This window comes from Ranitomeya variabilis, chromosome 1 (assembly GCF_051348905.1).
Source record: "Ranitomeya variabilis isolate aRanVar5 chromosome 1, aRanVar5.hap1, whole genome shotgun sequence".
NCBI lineage: Eukaryota > Metazoa > Chordata > Amphibia > Anura > Dendrobatidae > Ranitomeya > Ranitomeya variabilis.
Genome location: NC_135232.1, coordinates 1,110,313,502 through 1,110,333,164, shown reverse-complemented (window position 1 = coordinate 1,110,333,164; position 19,663 = coordinate 1,110,313,502). Strand labels below are relative to the sequence as shown.

The 19,663-nt window shown below is 46.9% G+C and overlaps 1 protein-coding gene across 1 annotated transcript in view; it reads right to left on the bottom strand.

Moving 5' to 3' along the window:
• The window catches only part of SH3BP2 (SH3 domain binding protein 2), a 37,381-nt gene extending 21,860 nt beyond the window's left edge, over positions 1 to 15,521 (bottom strand). Inside the window, exons 1-2 of the mRNA XM_077280174.1 lie at positions 15,321 to 15,521; positions 2,856 to 2,995 (exon numbers count right to left, since the gene is read on the bottom strand). Coding sequence (XP_077136289.1) covers positions 2,856 to 2,995; positions 15,321 to 15,484 — 304 coding nt within the window. The 5' untranslated portion in view covers positions 15,485 to 15,521. The remainder of the gene's footprint in view (positions 1 to 2,855; positions 2,996 to 15,320) is intronic.
• Between the last annotated feature and the right edge of the window lie 4,142 nt (positions 15,522 to 19,663).

The following is a 19,663-nucleotide window of genomic DNA, read 5'->3' as shown; positions in this document are numbered from 1 at the left end:
AAGGCGATCTGATCATCGCCTGTATGTAGCAGAGCCGATCAGACAACTGCAGCTTCTAGTCTCCCATGGAGACTATTGAACCATGCAAGAAGTAAAAAAAAATGCTTTTTAAAAAATAAAAAAAACAAAAGTTCAAATCATCCCCCCTTTTGCTCCATTCAAAATAAAACAATAATAAAAAAATACACATATTTGGTATTGCCGCGTTCAGAATCGCCAGATCTATCAATATAAAAAAAGGATTAAGCCGATCGCTAAATGGCGTAATGAGAAAAAAATTCAAAACGCCAGAATTACGTTTTTTGGTCGCCGCAACATTGTATTAAAATGCAATAACGGGCGATCAAAAAAACATATCTGCACCAAAATGGTATCATTAAATACATCAGCTCGGCGTGCAAAAAATAAGCCTTCACTCAGCCCTATATCGCGAAAAATGGAGACGCTACGGGTATCGGAAAATGGCACCAGTTTTTGTTCTGTAAACTGAGAGCAGCATAATGTAGGGACAGAGACTTTGATTCCAGCAATGTGTCACTTACAGGGCTGTGCTGTTCTTTCAATAAAATCAATGTTTTATCAACAGGAGATTGTCACTATAGGACTTTGTGCCTCGTGCCTCCTGGTCCAATAAAGCCCATACCACCATTTGGCAGCTTTCTGCCTATGCACAGTGTATGCAGAGAGCTCCCAATCAGTGGTGTCGGCGGGGTTATACATGGCTCAGCATTTGAGAACCGCCAGATCTGCAGAAGAAAAAAATGATTGTACCACAAATGATGCACCCAGTAAATGAAGTGATACATCGCTGGAATCAGGGTCTCAGTCCCTATATTATGCTGGACTCAGATGAGGTAGCAAAAACCTGCTGAAATATTCCCTTTAATGGTGATGAATGTCACAAAGTAGACCCCCTCCCTGAAAATGCAAGAATCTACATACAGAGGGGGAGGACGAAGCAGCTGGGTTAGGAGATGAAGAGGGGAACGATAAATGCAGGGACAAGAGACTTCCTGTTTCTACACAGAGCTTAGAAAAGAGAATAATTAACTGGGTAGAAAGGCAGAATGAGCAATTGTAAGTACACACAGTGCTGTATAATATGATGACTGCAATATAATAAAAGGATAAACATTTGATGGGAGGAGGAGGAAGAGGAGGACAAGGAGGAGGACGAGGAGGAGGACAAGGAGGAAGAGGAAGACAAGGAGGAGGACAAGGAGGAAGAAGAGGACAAGGAGGAGGAGGAGGAAGAGGAGGACAAGGAGGAGGAGGAGGAGGAGGAAGAGGACAAGGAGGAAGAGGAAGACAAGGAGGAGGACAAGGAGGAAGAAGAGGACAAGGAGGAGGAGGAGGAAGAGGACAAGGAGGAGGAGGAGTGCTTCTTTAAATCCCCCCTCCCTCTAAGAGCAATGAAATGTCTCTGCTCCTCATGTCCTAGTTTATACAGCAAAGCTGACAAGTGATCTACAGAAAACAGGAAATGTCACTATATAGTGCTTCCCTCAAGTTCCTTTATTTTTTTGTAAAATGTCAAAAATATCTATATTTATTTATATTCTCAAGCAAATCATAATTTTCGTCATTCAGAACTTCTCCTCTCAATTTCCCCCCAGTGCAGGTTTGGCTACTGAGCCTCATAGGTGAGCGCCACTCAACAACCTCTCGCTGCACCGCGCTGTGCTCTGCAAAAGGAATATGAAGCATGACTGGTGAAACACACAGGAGACGGCCACAAAGTAATAGAAAGGTAATCATAGATTTGTACAGCTGCGACATAAAACAAAGGAACAGTACATGAGGTAAGTCCTGAAAGCTGGTCCTGATCCTGGACAAATATGCGTTACAATAAAGGGTTCTTCCAGGATTAAACAGGGTGTACGAGACCCCTGACACAGCGCCACTCTTACACACAGGCCATGGCTGGTACAGCAGCTTTTCCCATTTATGCAGGTCGAGCTGCAGGGAAGGGGCTACTGGCTACCAAAAAGTGTTTGTGGGCTCAACTTCACAATCAGTCGTTGTCGAACCTCATTAATCCTCAATGATAATATCTTATATGCAAGGACATATGTATGAGGGGGTCCGTGATAAGTGATGCCTCCGGTACCTGGATTCTGGGGGAGCCCATATAAGAACCAATATTAAATTGGTAAATTCTTAAAGTCCTCTTTAAAAAAAAAAGTGGATCCACAACGATATTAATAAAAAAAATTCAAATTCAGATAGTACTCAGGCTCCCCAGATCCAGTGTCAGCTCCCCACCGCTGCTCCTCTCATCACTGCTGCAGCCAATCACTGAGGTCAGCTGCTCTGCTGACGCAGACGGCACAAGCTCAGTGATTGGCAGCAGCATTCATGTGACAACACTGATACAGCAGGAGAGAACCTGCACTGAACCCAGTAAGGGTGACTACTATCTGTGTTTGTATTTTTGCAGACCACATTTTTGAAAGTTGGAAAACCCCTAAAAATGTTATTTATTTTTTTTATAAAGGGGTTGTCCGGCCTTAGTCTACAAATCTGCAGTCACTTGCAGACAAACCATCCACTGTAAGGAGTCTCTGGTGCTTGTATAAAGAGCAGCGGTTGCCTGACCACAAGTATGTGATTTGTATGTGATTTGCACACATGCGGTCACATGCTTACTAGTCTTCATGCAAGTGTATTGAGTGAAGCCGGACACGTCTAGTCGGAATGTGGCCGCAAGTATACAAATCGGCATCGGTACAAGTCTGCAGTCACAAACGACGACTGCAGATTTATACCCTAAGCCAGGACAACTCTTTAGAGAAGAAAAAACATCACTCACGCACATTTTATACGGCATTTATCTGTATGTTTCGGTAACTTACATTTAAACAGCTGTAATTGCTTCCCTCCTCTCTTGTGCAGGTATCCCGAGTTGGTGACTCCCCCCGGCATTGTCAGTAGGTTCTGGGCACCGATGGCCCTCATGGGAATGGGCCAGCTGTCTTCTCCCGATGCCATATTTCTGTAAGACACGGATTTCCTTATTATTTTACAAAAATCTCAATGGAAGGTCGTCTAATAAATCTCAGCAGGTTGTTTCCAAACCTACCGGGCCTCACATATTAGGAGCTTCCTTTCCAAAATCTGTCTGTAACTGCCTGCACAGGATCAGGCGAGCAGCAGCAATGCTGTCCGGGGCTTAGTAATGCAGGTCAGGCTCAGTATGAATGTTACAATAACCTTCACCCTTCTACCGTGGCGCACTGCCAACGCAAAACCTCCTGCAGCCGGGCATTAATAATAACAGGGGTGTATCCTGGTCAGTAGCTTCTTTGTAGGAGAGCAGGGTAATTATTATCCGAAATGATCCTGCGCTGCCTAAATACTATTCTAAATCCCATGTTATCCATTAATTGCTGCTTCTTACAACACACGAACGTCACAAAGATTTCACTTCTGTGTCACCCATTTAAATAACATTTTGCAGACAATGAAATGTAAAGGGTATGTATACTTTTGCCACCATTTATTGTTCCGATGCATGTAACAAAAAAATTAAGCAAATAGTCTCTATTAAAAATGGACCACCGTTTTGTGCATACAGCTAATATGGAGAGTTATGTGTTTCCATGGCTACAGACTACAAATAGTTTTGTAGTCTGGAGTCACGTGTTGCACCTTCTACTCTGCCACCATTTCTACTCTCTCTGTGTATAGGGTTATTACTAGGGATGAGCGAACCTGAATTGTAAAGTTCGGGGTTTGTATCAGACACGGACTACTCCTAAAAGTTTGTTTTACAGTTCGGGAGTTCGGGGAAGAGACAGAGAGATTTTTCAGATTCAAAGTTCTATTGGGTTCGGGTTCAAGGTCGGGTACAGTTCTTGTACCCAAACCGAACTGTGGACTTAAGTACAGTGAAACCAGACGAACCCTAACTTTCACTCTTCCGCTCATCCCTAGTTATTACCTTTCATTGTAATCCTGTCTGCGATGATAATGAGACTGCTGAAAAGTCTTTTTGGAAGTGTGAGTCCAGTATAAGATCTAGAAGTCAGTATGAAAATGTACAACATTTCGGGCTTTTTTTGCAAATGTAGATACTGAAAATGTAAAAGAAAACCTATATGTTGATCTGTAACCGTGGAGACACATAGGTCCGCATAAGAGCTGTATTCAAGTATTTTTTAACGGAATGCGTCATCAGAAAATTACCTATTGTTCCCATGTTACATTAGTTTTTCTTACGATATTTTTCACATATTGACCAACTTCTTGTCCAACACATTGACATTGGCAGCATTAGACTGACTCAGACCCTTCTTGTTTGTATAAGGGGCTTCTGTGTTTGCAATCTGAACATGCTCCAATCCTGGCAAAGGTAATCATAAAAGGAGGGGGAGGAGGTGAGCTGTAACCTTCACTTATTATAACTGGAGTATTCTGTGTTATCCGCTGTGTATAGTTAATACCTTTCAGTGTAATCCTGTCTGTGATGATAATGAGACTGCTGAAAAGTCTCCTTGAAGTGAGAGTTTAGCATAAGGTCTACAAACTAGTGCGAAAATTGAAAGATTTCTGATTTTTTTGTACAAATAGAGAAAATGTAAATGTATATATATATTTTTTAATATACAACATAAAATAATCATTTTCTGAGGACACGTTTCTCTTAAATCAGAATAGTCAAAATTACTTACCGTATTTTTTTTTTATTTGAAAATGTATTGTAAAAATGGCAACTTTTTTTTTTTTATTCCCTTTTAAAGCTGCCACTGGATGAACTTTTTAATTAATTCTCAGTCTGTCTGAGTGGAGCGCCCATAATTAAATTTAATGATGAACTTTCCCTAAACTTCTGACCACAAGTGACTACAATGGTGGATTATCATCTTGAGTATTAATAGACGGCGGCATGAAGTGAAGATTGTCCCTGCACTGAGCGCCCATTATCTCCATCAATCGTTTCCCTGTCCGTTTATTCTTTATTTTACTGAAACACTGAAAGAAGATTCTGTAAAGAGTCAGGGGAAAAATATGTCTACTAAGCATTTTTTCCCCACTTAATATGTTTTTACACGATTCCATAAAGGAACCCTCACTTCACAGTGTATTTTTTTTTTAGCTTAAAGGGGTTGTCCACTTTTCGTACGAGGTCCGCAGTGCTCTGGCTGGTTATCAGACTCGCCTCCAGCAAGTGCTTCATTAAGACTGGTTTGCACTAAGCTAATCTTAATGAATAGCCCCATAAATATATTAGAAAGTTGCTTTTTTTAATATTCCTTAATAAATCAGTGGAAGTTCGGGTTCTGGTACCCTACCCAAATTTTATTCCAGAATTTGGTTCTTGTACCAGAACTTTACTCGAATTTGAACTAGAACCTGAACCAAATGTAATTTCCAGATGGTGAATATCGAAGTTGCCATATCACATGGACCTTGGAGATCTATGGCGTCCAAGAGGTTTTTCTGTTCTATAAAAATAATGTTAAGGAGTTGTCCCATGTTCTGTCTTCAGGAGCACAACGCTCCCCAGCCTCCCAGCTTCCATCTCACTGGGGGAGCAGTGTGCTCCTGATTTATTCACAGTGTGGACCGGTGGCGTAAATTGTGTGTCATCTAATGCTGCAGGCAAAAGCAGTGGCATAGGAGGAGCATCAGAGCACTGAAGCTCGATGGATCTGGTGATCTGGCCAGCTTCAGAGTAGATGCTCCAAACTCTTGAAAAGGGGTTATATGCGCTGTGCTCCTTACTTAGAAGATGGCCACTGCTAAGATTACAGAGGAGCCCAATAACTTTGGTAGTGAGCAGTAAAGTTCTTGAAAACGAGAGAATTTTTTATAAGACGTAAATTGTAAAGTTTCATGTTTGTTCAAAAAGATGAAACAACTCCATTAATGATGATATGTGGGGGGCTATGTTACAGATTTCAGGTCGTGGTCATGAAGTTTGAGAAGTTTCCTCTTTGATTAGGGAGTCTTCTGTGTACTTCCTTAAGAAGGACAGAGCTGACTAAGACAAGTGATTGGGAAGGAAGAGCCATGGCTGGTGGAGATAACTTTGTTTGATGTCATAGTAGAAGAGCTGTACATGATAGTCATTTGCGTGGCTACTTTTGTAACGTGACAGTAAGGCTTCTTAAATGTCCTTTGTGAGACGTGACTTGTCACTAAATGCGATGCGGTAAGACGTGAAACTGAAAACAGTTCTTATCTAACGGTAACCTCAAAGTCGTCAAGCAGCAGACTGAGTAAAGAAGAACTGACCATGTTGTACCCCAGAAGGGACGACATGTCCTAGTAACTTACTATACATCCATTACCTAATATACTGTACTTCCAAGGGAATTGGACCATGCAGTGATAGAGAAGACCCAGGGCGGGAATCTGCTTCTCCGCCATTTCCCACTGTTTCACTAAGAAGGATATTATCGCACTGTGACGGTCTTCGGTAAAGAAGGGGGGCCTCAAACTGTCCTTTGAACTGGGACCCTAGCACTTGTATGGTGTTTGGATTAGACAGTGAGTCCATGGAGTCAGAGACCAAGGCGAGCTAGTTCTGGATAATCTATGATAGGCCGGGGTCACACTTACAAGTGTGACTCGCACGAGTCTCTTGCCTCAATACCCGGCACTGCCGTCGGCACTCGAGACCGGAGTGTGCGGCTGCATGTCTTTCTATGAAGCTGAACGCTCCGGTCCCGAGTGCCGGCGGCAGCGCCGGGTATTAATGCGAGAGACTCGTGCAAGTTTCTCGCACTGCACTCGCAAGTGTGACCCCGGCCTTAGTTCACAGGTTCACGTACTGATCAGATAAAAATTGGCCAATATGGACGGTCCTGAGCATAACAAATGATCGTCCGTTGTCTTTGGTGAAATGGACAATCGTTTGCTTTGACTGATGACTGATACTTCGAAACACCAGAGGGGGTTGTTGTATTTTTTGGTCAGTGATAAGCACCGGTTCCATTATTGGCTGAAAAATTCCAATTTTGGCCGTTGCAGTCTGAGATCTCTTTTAGGTCGTTGTCAAACTATCGATTATTCGTCAGCACATTATCATCAAATCTGTATGGGAGCTAAAGGGAAATGAAATTCCCCATGACGGAACGTCCTTATCCTGTCAGCAGAATACAGGTTCTAATTTCATTGTCTGAATACCATAAAAAGAGACGAGAGCAGGCGTTCGGTGGGATGAACCCTGGTCCACGTGGTTTCGGCTAGCGGACCAGAGCACCCGCTCACCCGTGTCTCCACAGCCTCCATAAATTCTGAGCCCTGTGATACTATATGATTGTTAGACCCAATCCAATACAATAAGTGCTGCAATAGTGGGGTAATCTTTCAGGCCGCTTTCACACACATTTCACTGTTTCCCTGCACAAACACTAATTGGCATTTTGCAGGGAAAAAGCTGCTTTGCTTTCAATCCTGAGCGACGATCAATCAGGCTTTGCAGATGAAACAACTGTCACCCTGCAAAAATAAGTGATTGCGTATGGAAACAGTGGAAAGACCGCAGTGGTACAGGGGTAAAGCTGCTGCATGTAAAGGTTAATTATCTCTCCGCTCAATATATATAGGGTCTTTACATAATGTCCATGGACTCCTACAGAGCCCGACTGTACCTGTGTAGGACTGGATGCGAGCTAAACATATACACATAGTGCGGTTTCACAAGTGCGGCCCACTCAGGTGTTGCTGCTAAATTTACCAGAGAAGCAGAAGTGTAGGCAGCAATCAAAGTGAGATGTAAGAAATTAACAAAAAGTCCCCTTAAAAATGGGGGCGTTTGTAGCAGACTAAAAATATATGGGTGAGGAAGTATCATAATAAGCCACCAACACAACCATAAAAGAAAAGCAAAACAAAAAAGAGAAGTTGCTACATATGGTCATTGGTATTAATGATAAGGGCGCTGCTCGACAAGTGCACAAAGTTCCACCAGAAGATATACATCAGACTTGTCGAAATTTGAATAGTTCTTCATCTAACTAAAGCAATTGTTACCATCCACCTCTTGTGTCTCCCCTTTTCCTCATAGATTGTAAGCTTGCGAGCAGCAGGGCCCTCATTCCTCCTGGTATCTGTTTTGAACTGTGATTTCTGTTATGCTGTAATGTCTGTTGTCTGTATAAGTCCCCTCTATAAGTTGTAAAGCGCTGCGGAATATGTTGGCGCTATATAAATAAAATTATTATTATTATCTATTTCTTAGTTATATCTCCTTCTGAGAAAGCTGGGAGATAACCGATATGGGGATGATTGGAGAAGCGGAAAGGGATGGTCTGAGATTTATTAGACTCCAGAATTGTCAATTCTTACTAAGAGCAGAGTCAGACGGCCGTATATATCGGACCGAGATTGGAACGCAGTCTATGGACTGGTGCAGCGCCCCAGAGTTCTGGTCGTTGCAGTACTGTGGCTCTGCCACTAAGGGGAGCCATGGTACGTTCGATGGCACTGAAGGAGTTCCTCCAATCAGGTATCACAGACACCAATATGTTTCACAGCTGGGCCTCCGGGGGGAGCTAAGGGTGCTATTCATTAGGCCACTCCCCACCATAGTGGGTAAACTGGGGGTCAGGCAGGAAGTTAGAAGAGAACGCTGACGGGATTGAACGGAGCAACACCCTGTGGCAGGGGGTGTTGTGAAGGGAGAGACTGTAGGGTCTCTGCCAGGGGTGGGATCCTGGCAGAGGCTTGGCATTGAAGGAACGTAACGGGTCCGCGCAGGCTCCTGGAAGCGGCGGGACTCAAGAAAGGACTAGAAGCGAGATAGATTGTGCTGAGTGAGAAACGAGATCAAGCAGAAGGAGAATACCAGCAGGGGTTGTGCTGAAAGAGGCAGCACCCTGCTGAGGCGCAATACCGGTGGCCGGAACGCCGAGGGAGTGGATTAGAATACAGCTTCAAGCCATACTCCAAACAGCGGCAGGACAGTCGGTCTCAGGCGGGCTGTCTACCACATATCACCTATGAAGTCTTGGGGGGCAATTGCGGGAGAGGGGCGACTCTAGGGTCCCGGAAGAACTCCAGGCCTACCTGACAAACGGGTGCCATTCCAACCTGAATACAGGGAAGGGGTGGATTACAGAGGAACATCAAATCGAGTTGTGAGGGAACTTAAGAAACAGACACAACCGTTGTGGGGTTACTTTCCGTGAGCACAGCAGGGAAGGACTACAACACATAGCGCTAGAAGGAAGGCACAGATTTCCACCTGAGAGGAGAACTCTGGAGGTGCCATTGGACCGGCCGGACTTGCGTAGCCTAGTGAACCGTGTTCCGGACTGAGGACTCAGAGATCTCCAGTAAAGAGGTAAAGAGACTGCAACCTGGTGTCCTCGTTATTTACCGCGACTTACACCCCACAACCGTACCGCTCCATCGCTACCATTACTACCACTTATTGCACCGGACGTCCCCCACTGACGGACAGGGCCACGGACCGGGTCTAGCCACCGTGACAACCCCGAGACTGAGAACTAGAGGCCCGGCTCCGGGTATCCCCTCGCCCCTGCGGCGGTGTGGGGGCGCTCCAACTTGGCGTCACGAACAGGATCTACTTAAGCCTGAAGAATCAGGTCATGTGTGCCTAGAGACTGTGATTTGTTGTGCTTGAACTGTACTTTATTACAAAGACTGTGCTGCGCCAGTTGCCGCCAAAATCCGCCGCCATTGCAGCGCTGAGGAAAGCGCAGGAAGAGAAGAGGGGCGTGAAGTGGGCGTAGGCAAGCTGGAGAGCGCGAACAACAATGGCCGCCCAGTCTAAGTATTTCTGTGTCCTGAGGACGTGCCCGTCAACGGCTGAGGTACGCCTCCTGATCTTGGTCGGAGGGTGGAGACCATGGGGACGGGGCCGCCCACGGAAGAGACCGCGGGAAGAAGACGCGGGAGAGGAGAAAAAGATGGCGACGCCCGGAGCACCATGCGGAGCTGACCCGGCCCGGCCTGAGGCTGCGCAGCCTGGGGTAGCCCCAGAGGTACCAACACTGCGGGGTCTGACCCTCGCAGGGCCACAGATGGGACGACCCCCTGTACCGATGTCCGCGGAGTGCGCGGCTGCAGCCGAGGCCCGACAGTTAGCACGCCGGCTGAAAGAGGATGCCCGTGTGCTTGCTCGGATGGGTCAGCCAGCGGAGATCCGCTTGTCCCCAGTATCCCCCGCTCCGTCCCACCTGGCCGCGTCTGAAGGTACGCTACCGACTCCGGACCTGAAAATAATTCCGGACGCCGAACACTTCCGGCGTCTGATGGCCGCCTGGCGGAGCCGACCCCAGCCGGCGGAGCAGATTGATTCGATTGGCGCGCCGGAGATTCCGACCTCGCACTGGGGTGTGGTGGTGGCCTTTAATCCCCGATATGGGAGAGGAGTGATCCAAGAAATTGGAGAGCCAGTACAAGTTCGGGTAGACCGAGAAGAGGTGGAACCTTGCCGCGGGGGGTTTGATCGCGACCTGGAGCCAGGAGATGCCGTCACCTATACGAGGTGGAAGAGGGACGCCAGTGAGACGGGCTGGTTCGCTCGAGGGGTCCAGCGATGCATCGCCCTCCGGGCTGCGGCGGGGACACCAGAAGGGGATAGTCCCGGAGGAAAGGCAGCAGAACCCGGCCCCGCGGAACCGCAAGGAGCCCAGCCTCGCCGCACACCAGAGGGACGTGTGCACCTGCCGACAAGGAGGACCCCCCGGAGGGGAATCTTATCCTTACTGGGATCAGAACGGCGTCCTGGCTCACCGGGCCGATCTGTTGGTCTGGTGAGGCCAGAAAAGAGATCACCTTCCGCAGAACCTCAGTAAGACATTACTGTCAGAAAATGTAAATAGTTGCTATTTTATTGTTTTAACTATTCCTGATTGTTTGCTGCTAAAACCTGTCCAGGGTTAATGGATCCCTTTGTTGACCCGGGATCCCTGTGTTTGTTCTGAGTTTTTCTAAAATTTTGCACAAGTTTAAAGAACTGCAGAAATCATGGACTGTGCATGATTCGAACTTTCTTTTGTAAATAGTTTGCACCTTCTTAAAGGTGCTCCCTACTGGTTTTAGCCAAAGATACTTTGCGAAGATATTTGCCCTATTGGTTTGAGCCAAAGACACTTTGTGAAGATACCTTTCCTACCGGTTCTAGTTAAAGACACTTTGCGAAGATACCATACCGGAACCTTTGCGTGGGCTGGTAGGCTGAGAAGACGAGCTACCTCAGAAAGACTTGGTCCCCTCTTAAAGGGGATGTGTGAAATTGAACTTGAGAAAGATACTGTTGCAGAACAGTAATGTGATAATGAAGCTTGAAAAAGAAATGTAACTGTTTTACATGCTAAGTTATATGTGTTGAATTTGTTGAAATGTGAAATCTAAATAATGTTTTGCAGAAAGAAAAGATGCAGAGAGCCCGTAGGGGTAGAGATAGAGATCTGCATAGCTGAAAGTAAGGAAGTAATGATGAAGGTGAGGATAGAAGGTCAACCCTGCGTCCCCATAGAAAGTTACTTTGTTACTAAGGACAGAAGGCGAACCCGTAGGGGTTAGAGAGTGAGTCCTTAAAGGAGCCGAGTAGAGCGGGCTCAGAGTTCTTTAAATGAAAGGAATGTTATGTTTATACTATGTATAGTAGCGAAAGGCAGTAGGCCCTGGCTGAACGGGGCGGTCCTGTAAAAGAAAGGAGAGGCAGTAGGTCTGGTGCCATAGGGACAGGCGGTCCTGCAGGTTCAAAGTAGGAGAATGTGAAGTTACCTTACCCTGTAATGTGATTATAGGAAGGCCTTTGGTAAACTAAGAGTGTATGTTTCTTAAAGGCAATGTTAATTTATTGTTCCAGAATTTGCACTAAGTAGAATACCCGGTTGGGTAATGAGAGTTAATTATAGCCTGTTGCTATGATATATGATTATGTTTTGTAACGTTAAAAGTGTCCTCACCTCCCATAAAGGGAAGCCTGTTCAAGTATACTTATTGTTTTGCACTCAACAAAATTGTATGTCTGTTTACTAATCTGTATTGTTGTTTTTCTTCCCAGTCCCGGAGTACTGTGTTTAACCAGGGGGGAGTGCAGCGCCCCAGAGTTCTGGTCGTTGCAGTACTGTGGCTCTGCCACTAAGGGGAGCCATGGTACGTTCGATGGCACTGAAGGAGTTCCTCCAATCAGGTATCACAGACACCAATATGTTTCACAGCTGGGCCTCCGGGGGGAGCTAAGGGTGCTATTCATTAGGCCACTCCCCACCATAGTGGGTAAACTGGGGGTCAGGCAGGAAGTTAGAAGAGAACGCTGACGGGATTGAACGGAGCAACACCCTGTGGCAGGGGGTGTTGTGAAGGGAGAGACTGTAGGGTCTCTGCCAGGGGTGGGATCCTGGCAGAGGCTTGGCATTGAAGGAACGTAACGGGTCCGCGCAGGCTCCTGGAAGCGGCGGGACTCAAGAAAGGACTAGAAGCGAGATAGATTGTGCTGAGTGAGAAACGAGATCAAGCAGAAGGAGAATACCAGCAGGGGTTGTGCTGAAAGAGGCAGCACCCTGCTGAGGCGCAATACCGGTGGCCGGAACGCCGAGGGAGTGGATTAGAATACAGCTTCAAGCCATACTCCAAACAGCGGCAGGACAGTCGGTCTCAGGCGGGCTGTCTACCACATATCACCTATGAAGTCTTGGGGGGCAATTGCGGGAGAGGGGCGACTCTAGGGTCCCGGAAGAACTCCAGGCCTACCTGACAAACGGGTGCCATTCCAACCTGAATACAGGGAAGGGGTGGATTACAGAGGAACATCAAATCGAGTTGTGAGGGAACTTAAGAAACAGACACAACCGTTGTGGGGTTACTTTCCGTGAGCACAGCAGGGAAGGACTACAACACATAGCGCTAGAAGGAAGGCACAGATTTCCACCTGAGAGGAGAACTCTGGAGGTGCCATTGGACCGGCCGGACTTGCGTAGCCTGGTGAACCGTGTTCCGGACTGAGGACTCAGAGATCTCCAGTAAAGAGGTAAAGAGACTGCAACCTGGAGTCCTCGTTATTTACCGCGACTTACACCCCACAACCGTACCGCTCCATCGCTACCATTACTACCACTTATTGCACCGGACGTCCCCCACTGACGGACAGGGCCACGGACCGGGTCTAGCCACCGTGACAACCCCGAGACTGAGAACTAGAGGCCCGGCTCCGGGTATCCCCTCGGCCCTGCGGCGGTGTGGGGGCGCTCCACTGGCCGCGGCTCTCCAGTTGCATAGAAATACATGAAGAGCCAGTCTGTGCATTAGTGGTCCGATCTCGCCCCGATTTAGACAGCCATCTGACTGCACCCTAATTACGGGGTCAGAAATTGTATGAAGCAGATTTTGCGATGATTGCTAGACCAATACTAAGCACATATCAACCATAGACAAAGTGGCACCAAGATTTCAAACAAAAGGATTGGCGAGCAATAGTGGGACCGCTTGATCGATTTTTCTTCAAAATCCAGACTTAAAGCTCGTGCATACGACCGATCATCTCAGACGAGTGCCATCTGTGGTTCTCACTGATTGCGCCCGTATCCATGATATTCTATAGGACTGTGAACATGTCCACTTTTTTCCTCTGACTGATCGGTCCAAGGAAAAAAAAATCAGAGACATGTCCAATATTGATCCAAGTGTTGGATTAAAATTGTCAAATTAAGTCTATGGGTCCGTGAAAAACATTGGACCACACTCGATTGATAACACGATTTTCATAGACAAAAAACTGATGCCACTGTGATCAAACTCTGATCAGAATAATCGGACCATTAGTCTCAGACGTAGAGAACACGGTGGTGAGATCTACACTTAGCGGGACAGTGATCACCGTTGATTAATGTCAGATAGTGACCAAAACAGTGGAAGCCACCAACCAACTCATTCTCTGTCTTTATCGATGATCAGCTTTTATGGGGGTAAGGGCATATTCTGCTATTTTTCAAGTAGAGAGAGATTCATGAATATTAGGGCTCATGCAGACGAGCATAGGAATCATACATGTACTGTCCAATTTTTCATCGGACAGCAAACTGACCCTTTTTATTCAGTAGGTTGATCAGATGAACGATTTTACTCTCGGTACATCAGGAAAAAAATCACAGTCCGCATCTCGATGAGGCTCATGATGGATCCCAGTGCATCCGAGTGCCATCCAATTTTTTTATGGATACACATTAGTGATGAGCGAGTATACTCGTTGCTCGGGTTTTCCCGAGCACGCTCGGGTGACCTCCGAGTATTTGTTATTGCTCGGAGATAGTTTTCATCGCCTCAGTTGCATGATTTACGGCTTCCAGATAAGCTCAATACATGTGTGGAGTTCCCTAACAAACAGGCATTCCTCACACGTATTCACATATCTGGAAGCCGTAAATCATGCAACTGAGGGGATGAAAACTACATCTCCAAGCAATAACAAATACTCGGAGGTCACCCCAGCGTGCTCAGGAAAACCCAAGCAATGAACACACTCGCCCATCACTCATCACACATCTTTTACTAACCTAGGGAATCGTATATGATCGTGTACAATTTTTAATGTAGATGTATGACTATGGAGCGCACACGGACATAAAAAACGGACATGTGGATGAAAATCCTCCAAGTCTTCTGGCTGAAACCTTTTTCATACACTCGTCTGCAGCAGGCCTAAGTCTAATGTGTACGGGCAGCATTAGGCAAAATTATCGATTGGTGAACAACTACAGTTAGGATGTAACCCGGCCCTAGAGTATCAGAGGGGTCCGAAAAGTCCCAAAGGAGTTGTCCAATAAAGGCAAGGGTAGGTGATATTATTGAGGATGGGGGTCTAAGCGTTAGGACCCGTTATGATGGGCAGAATGGGGCACTTTTATCACTGTTAGAAGGAAGTGGAAGTCTGCATGTTCAACCACAACTCCATTTTTTCCCTATATTGCTGCCAATCGCTGTACGCGGCTTTTTCCAGCAGCCCCATAGCGAGTGAATGGAGTAGCTGTCGGGCATTTGACCTGTGGTTCCAGCGAGGATAAAAAGTCTCCGTTCTGCTGATCGGTGTAGCTTTGTAGATCACGGCTCCCAGTGGTCGGACCTCCACTAATTAGTCAGTTATCACCTATTCTCTACAAATTGGCCCTCTTAGTTAGTTTGCTTTGGGCTCCTTGGAGATTGTACATTGAATATATTTTTTAAAAAATAAATGTACTCTAAAAATAATTCACAAAAATATCTAGAATTGGAAAAAATGCATAAATAGAAAAACAAAATCTAAAAAAAGTTGCAATCCTTCTGCACAACTACTCCATCTTTTCTACCATTTTACGCCCCTATGTTCAGATACTAAATTTCTCAAGATTGTCACCCACCTGATAGTGTCACCACGACACATGTTTCTTCTATCCACAGATGCAGCCCGAGACTTAGATCTTTTTATGGATGTCGCCATCAGATTTTCTCCATGGTTAGGTAGATAAATCTCTCGTTCCGATAGAAGAATGGAGCGGTGATGTATCACTACTGACTTCTTCATGCAACTACGAGGGTCTGGGTAAGTCGGGTGCACAAAACTGTCCATGACTGATTTCCTCTGCTGATACAGAACTTCCTTTTTCCGTAGGTCTAACACCAGGCCGTACCATATTTGTGATAAGTTTCCTGTTCTGACAACTTTACAGCAATAGCATGAAGCGTATAATACTCTTGAAAATAAAGGAAATTCCAGCCCAACATTTAAGGTTTGTTACTTCCCCATTCACAAAAAGAGGAACAAACCGGCACGTTCATGTATCTGCGGGCTTAGGCCGGCATCACACTACCATAGAATACGGACGATGAGTGCTATGTGAGAAACATCACATAGCACTCGGACCAGTGTTAATCTATGGGGAAGCTCACATCTGTATTTTTTTCTCAGGTATATTCAGCGTGCGAGTGAAATCGCAGCACGCTGCGATTGTACGCGTATATCGCCTGAGACTCGTCAATGCAAGCCTATGGGTGCGAGAAAAACTCGTTCGCCACACGGACTGTCAGTGTGACTTGCGAGAAATATGCACACATTTTCCTCATTTTAGCCCATTGAGCCATTAAATTCAATGGGGAAAATCAGTGAGAAATGTAAAGCCATAAGGATGTCATATGGATACATAGGTGCGAGAAAATCGCATCATCGCATTGCAAACGCATTACACACGGATGACCATACGGAGAACACTTGTGCGACTCTCAGCATGGAGACTCGGACCGATTTTTCATACGTTAAGTGTGACCTCAGCTTAAGGCCGGTTTCACATGTCCTGATATTTCCGGTACCGGTAAACATGGTACCGGAGATATCCATGTATGTGTGATACATCTGTGTGGCACAGGTGTGGCAACCGTGTGCCGCCCGTATGCCGCATCAGGACCACACGGACGGCTGCCGCGAAGCAGCACTACAGTAAGCGCTGCTCCCCTGCTTGTGGTGCTGAAGCTGGCTGTCATCCGTTCTCCCCTGCTCGGGCAGCCAGCAGCGCGAGCAGGGGAGAATGAATGAAAGAAAAAAACGTGGGGCCCCCCTATATTTTACAATCAACCCGGCAAAACTCACAGGTGCGGGCCCGCAGCTGCCCAGAAAAGGAGCATCTATTAGATGCTCCAATTCTGGAGCTTTGCCCGGTTCTTCCCACTTGCCCTGTAGCAGTGGCAAGTGGGGTAATGAGGGGTTAATGTCACCTTCCTATTGTAAGGTGACATTAAGCCAGATTAGTAATGAAGAGGTGTCAATAAGACACCTATCCATTATTATTTATTATTATTTATTTATATAGCACCATTGATTCCATGGTGCTGTACATGAGAAGGGGTTACATACTGTACAAGTTACAGATATCACTTACAGTAGACAAACTTACAATGACAGACTGATACAGAGGGGCGAGGACCCTGCCCTTGCGGGCTTACATTCTGCAGGATTATGGGGAAGGAGACAGTAGGTTGGGGGTTGCAGGAGCTCCGGTGTTGGTGAGGCAGTAGCTTTGGTAGTGATGAGGAGGCAGCGGGGTCAGTGCAGGCTGTAGGCTTTCCTGAAGAGATGTGTTTTCAGGCACCGTCTGAAGGATCCGAATGTGGTGGATAACCGGACATGTTGGGGCAGAAAATTCCAGAGGATGGGGGATATTCGGGAGAAGTCTTGGAGGCGATTGGATGAGGAGCGAATAAGTGTGGAGGAGAGAAGGAGGTCTTGGGAGGACCGGAGATTACGTGAGGGAAGATATATGGAGATTAGTTCAGAGATATATGGAGGAGACAGGTTATGGATGGCCTTGTAGGTCAGTATTAGTAATTTGAACTGGATACGCTGAGGGAATGGGAGCCAGTGAAGAGATTTGCAGAGGGGGGAAGTGGAGGAGTAGCGAGGAGAGAGATGGATTAGTCGGGCAGCAGAGTTAAGGATGGACTGGAGAGGTGCAAGGGTGTTAGCAGGGAGGCCGCAGAAAAGGATGTTGCAGTAGTCAAGGCGGGAGATGATGAGGGCATGCACAAGCATTTTAGTAGATTGAAGGTTGAGGAAAGGACGGATTCTGGAGATATTTTTGAGCTGGAGGCGACAGGAGGTGGAAAGAGCTTGGATGTGCGGTTTGAAGGACAGGGCAGAGTCGAAGATTACTCCGAGGCAGCGGACTTCCGGTACGGGGGAAAGCATGATGTCATTGATTGCGATATATAGGTCAGGTAAGGAAGATCTGTGGGATGGAGGAAAGAGGATGATGAGTTCAGATTTGTCCACATTGAGTCTGAGGAAGCGAGAGGAGAAGAAGGAGGATATGGCTGATAGGCACTCTGGGATTCTGGACAGCAGAGCGGTGACGTCTGGGCCAGAGAGGTAGATCTGAGTGTCATCAGCATAGAGGTGGTACTGGAATCCATGGGACTTTATGAGTTGTCCCAAGCCAAGTGTATAGATTGAGAAGAGTAGGGGTCCTAGAACAGAGCCTTGGGGGACTCCAACAGAGAGAGGGTGGGATGAGGAGGTAGTGTGGGAGTGGGAGACGCTGAAAGTGCGGTTGGAAAGGTACGAGGCGGTCCAGGATAGGGCGAGGTCTTTGATGCCAAAGGAGGAGAGGATCTGTAGTAGGAGGCAGTGGTCAACTGTGTCAAAAGCAGAGGACAGGTCTAGAAGGAGGAGTACAGAGTATTGTCCAGTAGCTTTGGCGGTAAGTAGGTCGTTAGTGATTTTGGTCAGGGCAGTCTCGGTTGAGTGACGGGGGAGGAAACCAGATTGTAGATTGTCGAAAAACAAGTTAGATGACAGGTGGGAGGAAAGTTCAGCGTGGACGTGCTGCTCCAGGAGTTTGGAAGCGAATGGGAGCAGCAATATTGGGCGATAGCTGGACATAGCAGTTGGATCGAGGGTTGGCTTTTTAAGGATAGGTGTGATTGTGGCATGTTTGAACGCAGAAGGGAAGGTGCCAGAAGTTAGTGATAGGTTGAACAGGTGGGTTAGGGATGGGATCAGTGTGGTGGTGAGGTTGGGGAGGAGGTGGGATGGGATGGGGTCGAGCGCACAGGTGGTGAGGTGCGATTTGGAGAGGAGACAGTTAAGCCCCCCTTCAGTGATGTTGGATAGGGATGTTATGGGGTTTGGGCATTGGTCTGGTATACAAAGTGGTTGTGGTGTTTGAACAATGAAGACTTGCCTTGTCTGGTCGATCTTATTTTTAAAGTGTGTGGCAAAGTCCTCAGCAGAGATGAGGGAGGTTGGAGGGGGCAGTGGGGGGCGGAGGAGGGAGTTAAAGGTTTTGAATAACTGTTTGGGGTTGTAGGATAGGGAAGATACGAGGGTTGTGAAGTAGGCCTGTTTAGCAGAGGTGAGAGCAGATTTGAATGCGAGTGTTGCTTGTTTGAATACAGTGAAGTCATCTTGCGAGTGTGTTTTCTTCCAACGCCGCTCCGCAACCCTGGACACTTGCCGGAGCTTTTTAGTGGTGTTATTGTGCCAAGGTTGTCTGTTGATACGTCGCACTCTGCCATGGACGAGAGGGGTAACCGTGTCAATAGCTGATGTGAGAGTGGCATTGTAGAAAGCAGTGGCAGTGTCTGTGTTGTGGAGTGAGGATATGGATGCCAGTGGTAGGATGGAGTCAGAGAGTGTGTGGGTGTCTAGGTGTGCAAGGATTCTGCGGGGGTGCGCATGTTGATGGACATGGATGACCGGTGAGGAGGACAGGGATGAGAAGGTGAGCACATGGTGGTTGGATAGAGGGAGAGGGGAGGTGGTGAAGTTAGATAGAGAGCAGAGACGGGTGAATACCAGGTCTAGTGTATGCCCGCCTGTGTGGGTGGCTGCGGAGGACCGTTGAGTGAGTCCAAAGGATGAGGTAAGGGACAGAAGTTTGGAGGCTGTTGACTGAAGGGTGTCAATGGGGATGTTGAAGTCACCCATGATGATGGTGGGAATGTCAGCAGAGAGAAAGTGAAGAAGCCAGGTGGAGAATTGGTCAATAAAGGCAGTGGCCGGGCCTGGAGGTCGGTATATGATGGCCACTTCGAGGTTGGAGGAAGAGTAGATGCGGACAGAATGGACTTCAAAAGAGGGGAGAATAAGGGAGGGAAGAGGCGGGAAGAGGCGGGATTGGGTTAAAGGTGCAGTTTGAAGAAAGGAGAAGACCCACTCCTCCACCATGTTTGTTGCCGGGTCGAGGAGTGTGGGTGAAGTGGAGGCCTCCGT